Source organism: Salvia splendens, unplaced genomic scaffold, assembly GCF_004379255.2.
Source record: "Salvia splendens isolate huo1 unplaced genomic scaffold, SspV2 ctg1049, whole genome shotgun sequence".
Taxonomy (NCBI): domain Eukaryota; kingdom Viridiplantae; phylum Streptophyta; class Magnoliopsida; order Lamiales; family Lamiaceae; genus Salvia; species Salvia splendens.
The window spans coordinates 3,995-13,110 of record NW_024598591.1 but is presented as its reverse complement, the minus strand read 5'-3'; the positions used below and the strand labels follow the sequence as shown (position 1 = coordinate 13,110).

The following is a 9,116-nucleotide window of genomic DNA, read 5'->3' as shown; positions in this document are numbered from 1 at the left end:
GCCCGTATTTCGTTCCTGCGTGACGGAACCGGGGCGGGACGCGTTGCAGCGTCTCGTCCCGTCACCAGCCCGCCCCAACCCGTCACCAGTCCCGTTCCGCCGTGACGAAACGTGGGACGGCTCGCCACGCGCCGAGGCGACGTGGCACGCTCCCAGGCCATGCGTGACGCCCAATCGTCGTCCCGCGAGTGGGCATCGTCACGCTGACACAATAATTCATTTTTTTAAAATTCGGATTAAATAAAAATAAATAAATAAATAAATAATGTGAAACGGTAATATTACCGTTAATAGTCATTTTTTCCTTTTTTTATTATTTTTTTATTTTTTTACTCTATAAATGCTCCTAATTCATCATTATTTCACACACAACTACACATCTATTCTTCTCAAATCATCTCCATTTCATCTCCAATTTCATCTAACATCTCATCAAAAAATGTCCAGCGACGGAAACTCCGGCGGTGACGACTCCGGCTCATGGGATCTCAACGCGTTCGGTGACTGGGGGAACATGTACAACACATTGGGTGGTTCCGGTTCGTCGACACCGGGCACCCAGGGTTCGTCGACGCCGGGGGGTACCAACCACCCAAATTTGATGTGGATGCATACACTCGTCCCTCCGCCCCGCGGTATTCGCAGGGACTCTCCCAGATTCGGGATGATTATCCGGTTCAACCCACTCCGGAAGAAGGCCGAGGCGGGGGAAGTTCCAGGGCGGAGGCGGAGGCGGAGGCTGACGAGGAGGAGAAGGAGGATCTAGGCCGGCATCCGTACGGCCCCAAAGAAACGCTGGCGGTGTACAACGCCTGGATCAGCGTCTCGTACGATCCCATCGTCGGGAATCAACATCCTTGGAAGTGCTTCTGGGAAAAGGTCATTGATGCCTACCACGAGATTAAGCCGAAAAAGACCCACCGTCGCACATATAAGATGCTCCGCGCTCACTTTGACCGAGTCGACAGAGAGGTCAAACGATTCTGCGCCATCTACAAGCATGAAGCGGCTCAGTACCAAAGCGGAGCCACGGGAGCCGACATTCTGAGATCGGCTTTGCGGGTCTACTTTGAAGACACCGGTAAACAATTCAAATATGCCGATGTTTGGGAGGTCGTCAGGGACGAGGAAAGGTGGGCCGGCGGTGTTCGGTCCAGCTCGGGCTCGACCTCGAAGCGCACGAAGCACACGGAGAGTGGCCAATACTCGTCAGGTGAGGGCGGTTCGGGCAGCGGGCCACAAGAGTTTGCCTCGCAGGAGGAGGAGACCCCGACAGACGATGCCGGGGGGTCCTCCCGTGGGCGCCGTCGGCCACAAGGGAGAAATGCGGCGAAGGCGACTAGAGGGAGGAGGGGTCGAGCCGAATCAAGCCAGGCGGGCTCGGGCTCGGGGGGACCCTCGAACTCCCTTATGTCCATGTACATTACCCCCACAATGGCGGACACTTCCCGCTTTACGCCACCCAATACCAAGCTTGGCTTAACGGAATTATGTTTATGGCAGCACAACTTGGCATGCCGCCTCCTCAAGGCTTCGGTGCACCTCCACCGCCTCCTCTGGGGGATGATTCGCCGGCGGAGTAGTTTTTTATTTTCTATAAAATTGTATTTTAAATTATGTCATTTTTATTTTTTAGGATTTTAATTATGTGTGTTTTTTATTTTTTGAATTTTAAGTTGTATTTTTATTTTATGTTGTAATGTTATTTTCTTTAATGTAATGTGCTTTTTATTAATTGAATTTGTTGGAAAAAAAATTAAAAAAATGAAATTGAATTAATAGTAATTTAAGGGACAGTTAAGTGACGGAGGGTTGCAGGTTCCGTCCCTTAGTTAAGGGATGGAGTAAAAAAGTACAGTGGGACCCGCAAATAATAATTTAAGAGACGGTTAAGGGACGGTATAGTGACAGCGTTGGGGATGGACTAAGTAAAGCTTATTTCATTTAATTGCGAGAAAAAAGATAACAACCTTTCAAAATGTGTGATTGACGCGATGCCATCACACATTTTGGATCCTTGTTTCAATTAACGCACCTTTTCATTCGCTTGCATACGGAAATACAACATCATACCCTGGTCGTATTATCAGTGAAATCATAAGCAAATAAAATAATACTAATACATTCTAATTTCAATGAAATTTTGGTTCGTCACACCTTCATCAAATTAATTAACGTCGAACTGAAACAATTTTGCAATGTTACACTATTAAAATCTTACTATCTTATAATTTTTTTTATTCATTTGTTTAAACACTTATTTCAATCATAAAACATTAATAATTTAATTAAAATTTAAAAATACAGTAATAAAAATTAAAATTCTAAAAAAATACACCCATGTCTTTTCTGCCCTTTCTATTTCCAACCACAATATTAACTCGAAAAAATGATTCCAAAATAAACAAACAATTTTGATAGCTGATTTGCTAAGTGGACCATATGTTTGGTTCAAAACTACATCCTATACGTTGTCCCTATTTTTTGGGTCCATCGCGTGAACAAAATTATTTATATGTTTGTCACACTATTAACTCAGAAAGAAATACACAAAGTATATAGTAACATAAAACAACCTCAAACTCATTAATTGGCCGCGGCTTTCAGAGATTTTCTTCAAGTAGAAATGAATGATTGAAAATGGGATATACTAATTTATATATCATTATCAAATTTTCACATGTTAGTATTTTCTTTCCCTTGTTGTCTCGGAAATTTGATTACAGATTCCCAGAAATTCCCTTTTTTCCCCTTCTCCTTCCCACTCTTTACAACATCTCTACCAAATTTCATTTCCTTAGCATCACTCTCCACCATATTTAACTCTTCTTGTTTTGCCTTCTTCTCCTTGAGCAAATCAACCACTCCTTGAAGAGCAAGGTCGACATCCTCACTCCGCATCAAGTGCTCCGCAATCTCGGCCGGAGTGATCTCGAATTGTTCAATCATATCTTTGATCACCGGGAAAAACACCGGGTGATCATTGATATCCAAATAATTGAGTGCCAACACATCAAATCCCGCTGGCGTGCAGTACCCCATGTGGATATGCATATCCATTCTGCCCGGCCTTAACAAGGCCGGGTCTAGTTTCTCCCTGTGATTAGTCGTGAAGATGATTATCCTCTCGTCTCCACACGTCGACCACAATCCATCTATAAAATTCAATAGCCCCGACAACGTCAACTGCAAACAAAGCCAGTATTTCAGATAGATAAGACAGAGTGACGCATAATAAGAAAAGTCATTTTTACGTATATTCGAGTTTTCGTATTCAAAAACAACCTTAGTGTTGGAGTTGGACGGGTCGTCGGTGTCGGCCTCGGCCTCTATTTCCTTGTCCCGGTCCCTATCGTGGAACTGCGAGCTGCAATCGATATCCTCGATCACGATGATTGACCGGTTATTGGTGCAGAGCAGCATTCGCCTCAATTCGGAATTGGAGTAGAGATTGCTGAGCTCCAAATCATACACATTGAACTTCAAATAATTAGCCATGGCGGCGACCAAGCTCGATTTCCCAGTTCCCGGCGGTCCGTACAATAGGTATCCCCTTTTCCACGCTTTTCCGACTTTCTTATAATAATCCTTCCTCCTCACGAACCTATCCAAATCCTCGATCACCGCGAGCTTCAAATCCGGATCCATCGCCAGCTTCTCAAACGTCGCCGGATGATCTAGGTTAACGCATCCCCAATATCCGCCGCCGCCGTTTCCGCCGTCGTCGTCGTCGTCGAAGGGGCAATCGCGAGTAAATAGCTTCACCGCCCGATCGTCGTCCCTAATTTCCTGCGCCTTAGCGAGAACAAACGGGAGATACTCATCCACGACGATATTCTTCTTCGATTTCTCAAAGGTGAGCTCGAACCAGCGCTTCTCCGGCTGGAATCTGCCTTTCTGGCCGTCCGCCTCGACGAGGACGAACTGCCATTTCAGATCTACGCCGCGGAATTCGTCCTCCACGGCCTGGTCCTTGACCATGCTGAGCGTGATGCTCTTCTGCTTAGGAGATTTGTTGACCTTGAGGCGCTCGGCGTCGGGGTTGATCCGCGTGCGGAGGTAGACCTCGGCGGCGTCGTAGATTTGGTTGCGCGCGATGCCGGTCTGCTCGTCCACCACCATCGTCATCTGCGACGGCTTCCTCCCGAGGAATCTGTCCACCAGGTGTTTGAAGAAACGACTGAACGCCTTGTGGAAGAAGGACTTCACCGGCTCCGGAACGATGTCGTTTGCGAGGGATCGGAGCAGCATCACCGACGTCGCCACCGAAGCGTAGGCGGAGAAAACGTTCCCCGCCATCGACTTCATTTCCCATAGAGGATGCATTTTTTCTCGAATTGAGCTCTGAGATTGAGAATTGAGGTTTCTCTGCTGCGAATATTGGAGAAAATTCCACGAAAGGACATTATGGGAGCTGATATCCGCCATTTGGACCCGGAAAATAAATATTTCCAGTGATGGGAAAGACGCGTGAGCCTCTCGCGTCTTTGAAACCAAACACGCGAGAACCTCTCGCGTGTTTGATGATACACGCGAGAGGCAAACGCGTGTTTGCCTTAAACACAAAACCCACGTCAGCTCTTCTTCTCAATTTTTTTTCTTCTGCGAAATTGCCCCACAGTTCCACGCTCCTCTTTTTCAATTTTAAGATTCGTTCAATGAAAATCAAAAGCTATTCCAAATATCATCCCTGCCCATCCAATTTGCAAAAAATCTCTCCGTCTTTTTTCACGTTTTTCTCCTCTCTTTTAATTTAATTTATTTTGAGTCATCCAAGCTGTAGTTTGGACCTCATCAAGGTAGAATGAGCTGGATTGTGGATGTGGGTTTTGTGTATGGGCGTGGGTTTTGTGTTTAAGGCAAACACGCATTTGCCTCTCGCGTGTATCATCAAACACGCGAGAACCTCTCGCGTGTTTGGTTTCAAAGACGCGAGAGGCTCACGCGTCTTTCCCATCACTGGAAATGTTTATTTTCCGGGTCCAAATGGCGGATATTAGCTCCCATAATGTCCTTTCGTGGAATTTAGCCGCGAATATTGGGGTTTCTTTCCATGGGATTATATAAACATGAGTTTTAATTTGAGCTTTATCAAAACTTGGGTTGGGCTGTCAAAGGGATGAGATGAGATCCTCTGCAGTGTAACAAAACACAGCATTTGCTGCTGTGCTCTAAACGCAGAAAATAATGAACAAAACGCGACTCTTTGCTTTTATTATGATTTTTTAAAATATTTTTTAATGTAGATTTGCAAGATTCCTTATTTTATGCATTTAAATATAATTCAAAAATAAGATTTCAATTACTGATTCGAAGGAGAAATTATTACTCTAAGATAAAATCATTAGCTTTGAGATTTTAAAGAAAAAAAGTATTTTTAAAACTAAATTGATAATAGTAAATAAACCAAGAAAAAGTGTAAAATAGAATAAAAATATTAAAAAATAAATCATGGTTATAATCTGATTGGATAATTAGTGCGTATAAATATGATAATTAGGAATCTAATTAAATTTTATAATATTATATATAAATAAAAAAGTGATCCACAATAAAACTTTAAAATATCATAAAAAAGCAATTAAGTAGGGCTTAGTTATAATCAAATGCATAAAATGAGGAATCAGTAACGATAAAAAAAAATCATATTGAAAAGAAAGTAAAGAGGTCAGCGTTTTGTTCATAATTTTCAGCGTTTAGAGCACAACAGCAAATGCTGTGTTTTGTTACACTGCAGAGGATCTCATTCCGCTGTGAAACCCGTGTTGGTTTGACACGTGGAACTGTGTGATTTGTTAGAAACTACTGAGAGTATTCTTACATAGAGATTATTAATGCAGGGGGTATAAACTGGGCTTGGCTATCACGCTTATCGACTAAATATTTCTGTTATACCTTTCGGCTCTCTCTTTTTTTCGCTTTATTTATTTTCTTCAGATTCCATATTTCTATTAGATGTTCCATTAAATATACTCATTCATTAACTTATTTTATTATAAAAGATAAAATTTACGATTCACTAAAGTTTCTCACCTACTTTTTCTATAAAATCAAATCATTTCTTAAACTCATACCGATCTATATACAACAATTATTTCTAGACGAATAAAGTATTATACAAGAAAATAATGCAATCTTCATCTCCTAAAAATAAATACAGATTTTAATATAAATTTATTAAAATTAAAAAGATAGAAAAAAAAAACATCGAAGTATTATTAGTAGAGAATGAAGTCCACCTAATACGGAAGACAAATTTATCAAAAATGAAAAATTAACTAATATTATGAGATATACCAAAATTAAAAAATGTAACTACTAGGAATGAAGAAAGTGTATTAAATAAAACATGAGTAACTTTCTCTTTTTTAGTTTATAAATTATAATATTCCATCGGTCTCCCATTATGGATTCTATTTTTCATTTTGGGATATTCCTTATCAATTTTCGCATTTTACTATTTTTTTATAATATATCATATATTTCAGTAACTCACTTCATTCATATTTTATTATAATATTAAATTGAATTCACATTCCATGACTTTTCTCTATATATTTTTAAATTGTTATCAATTCAAAGTGTAACACATGATAGAGGAGAGAATAATTAATAATATTATCTAAATTATCGTATATTTCAAAGTGGTATGAGAAAGAAAAGTCTCTATGACTTCATGTGAAGGGGGGAGGGAATCTTCTGAGAGTTTGATAGTTTTTAAATGTCAATTTTAAATCATTTTTGTATGACTTGGATGTCATTCAATTAGATTTGTGTCATGTGTAAATTCATTGTGAGATACGCGAAAAATTCTTCTCGCGTAAAGATATCTCAAGTCATTTTGCACTTTATGAATGTTTGGCCTAAAATGTTTTAAACTCAACGAATGTAATCGATTAGTAGGAAAATCATTTAAAGTAAAATAATTAACAGAATATGTGTGTACGAACTATTATAGCCGCAAATAAAATAGTAACTCTATCCATAAAAAATAAATATAAGAGGGAACATTTTTTAGGTTCACAAACTTTGTTAAATTATTATTTTAGATCTGTGAATTTGAAAATATCATTTTAGGTCCATCAACTACAAGTTAATATCATTTGAGATATTTAAAAAAAATTTCGGACGAAAATGCCCTTAAGGCCTTCAAAGGGCAACTTGGACAATTCTTTCTCCAATCATCTTGACGACAAATTTTTATATTTAAATTCAATTTGGATGGTAATTGATGTCCATTCTGAAATTCTTATAAATAATACTTCAATGGCAATCCAAATTAATATAGCTATCTAATTCCAAAATAAATAAACTAAATATATGGAAGGACTCGGAAAGAGACAAAAACGTGATTAGAATGCGGATCAAGTTATATGGAATGATAACCGAACCGGTCGGATCAGTTAGCAAATGTCGTTGCCACTTAATCAATGCAGTCTTGCTCTCGCTCTTTCTTCCTTACCAAAGTAATTTGTAAACTCCCAATTTTGCACAACTTTAACAGTAAAGCGGCAAGTTCGGGGTCGATCCCACAGAGAAGTTGGTGTGTTGAGTGTGTGAGTAGTGAACAGGGGGGTTGGCTGCTGCCACGCTTTAACTTGGGAGTTTTTAACTACTGTTTTTACTCTAGGCAGAATTAAACTAGCTAGCTTGATCAACGGAATTATAACTACTGGGTCAAGTAAATTGTAGGTAACAACGAAAAAGTAAATGCGAGGATGAAAATGAAATAACTTCGATTAAACTAAACTGAGAGCAATACAGCGTGAAATTAAAACTAAGCTAATACTTCAGAAAATAAGAAAGCAAGTAAAACCGAGAAGAATCTCGGCGGGTAATTTAGGAATACGCCGACAGATAACAAGTAATCTGCAGCGCTTATTTAATCCCCTTTCTAACTACGCATTACTTTATCTAAGCTAAGCTAATCTAGAGAACTGGACTAAGCTAGAGAACTAAACTAAGCTAAACTAGACGGAAAGTAAAGGATCGGATCTCCTTCTTCTGATGGCACACCCTCTATTTATAAGCTCGATTCGGCCTCCAGCTGGATAACGATCTTGACAGGGAATATTCGCTCATGCTGAGAATGAGCGACTCATTGATTGCTACGTGCCTTTCTTCTAGAATGACGACGCTTTTGAGTAACAGATTCATGACTCAGCTCTGTCCTTGCGTCTCATAAGCTAGCAGGTGTCCCCTTCTAGAACGTTGTCCTTGATAACAGAATGGTGCGCCACATCCAGCTCATTTCCTCACGTGTTCTTCTTCTAGAAGCCAGTAGTCCCCGCCTAACTGCTTGATCACTCCCCTTGATTCAACTCCCCCGATTCTTGGCCTTTTATCGCCTTTTGTACTTGCTTGATCAGTTTGGCCTTGCTGCCTTGGTCAAGCGGCATTCCTGCACATTTAACACTTGTTTTGCGCGATAAACCGATCAAGCAGCGTACATTTTACCCTTAAACTGATGCATGAAATGATCCTTATCAAACTGCTCACACTTAAAACATACTTGTTCTCAAGTGTAAAGAAAAAAGAAAAGAAAAAGATAAGGCAAATTTCAGGCATGGTTTACTTATTTCACAAGTAAAAGAAAAACGAAAAGAAAAAAACAAGACTTCAAGATAAAAACACGTATTCACATGTATGCATTAGACCGAATAATTTTTCAACAATCATACCTGAGGTCGAGGTCAATCCATTTGCCAGTAGCTTGTGTTACTTCTCTTTCGCTCTTGCTTGATCAAGGTGTCAGCTTGTCAAGATTGCTCAATTTAAAAACCACTGTTGGATTCACTCAGTCACTCATTTCTCACCAAAGATGTTAGGACTTGTTCACTCGGTGTTGCCATAAATTTAATACTTTGAATTGGACTGCACAAGATAGTTCCTTAAGGTCTTTGTTTTGGGTTGTAACGAGACTCAAGGGTAGTAACATATTAGGGTAGGGTCCTAGGGGTTCTAAGTTTAAAATAAAATTTTTAAATTTAAAAAGAAAAATCAAATGAGTAAAAAAAAGCCAAAGATTTGACTAAACTCGCTGGACCAGATTTGAGATATTTATTTCATCCTCTGCTTGATGCTCCTTCTTGGTCAAATTTCGACCATTAGCCTTA

General features: G+C 39.9%; 1 protein-coding gene across 1 annotated transcript; it reads right to left on the bottom strand.

Annotated features, from left to right (window-relative positions):
- Positions 1-2,500: 2,500 nt before the first annotated feature.
- LOC121788454 (AAA-ATPase At3g50940-like) lies at positions 2,501-4,857 on the bottom strand. The gene is made up of 2 exons (XM_042187125.1): positions 3,286-4,857; positions 2,501-3,186 (listed from the first exon to the last, which is right to left on the bottom strand). The coding sequence occupies exons 1-2, from the start codon at positions 4,426-4,428 to the stop codon at positions 2,677-2,679; spliced, it is 1,653 nt and encodes a 550-aa protein (XP_042043059.1). The 5' UTR covers positions 4,429-4,857; the 3' UTR covers positions 2,501-2,676.
- Between the last annotated feature and the right edge of the window lie 4,259 nt (positions 4,858-9,116).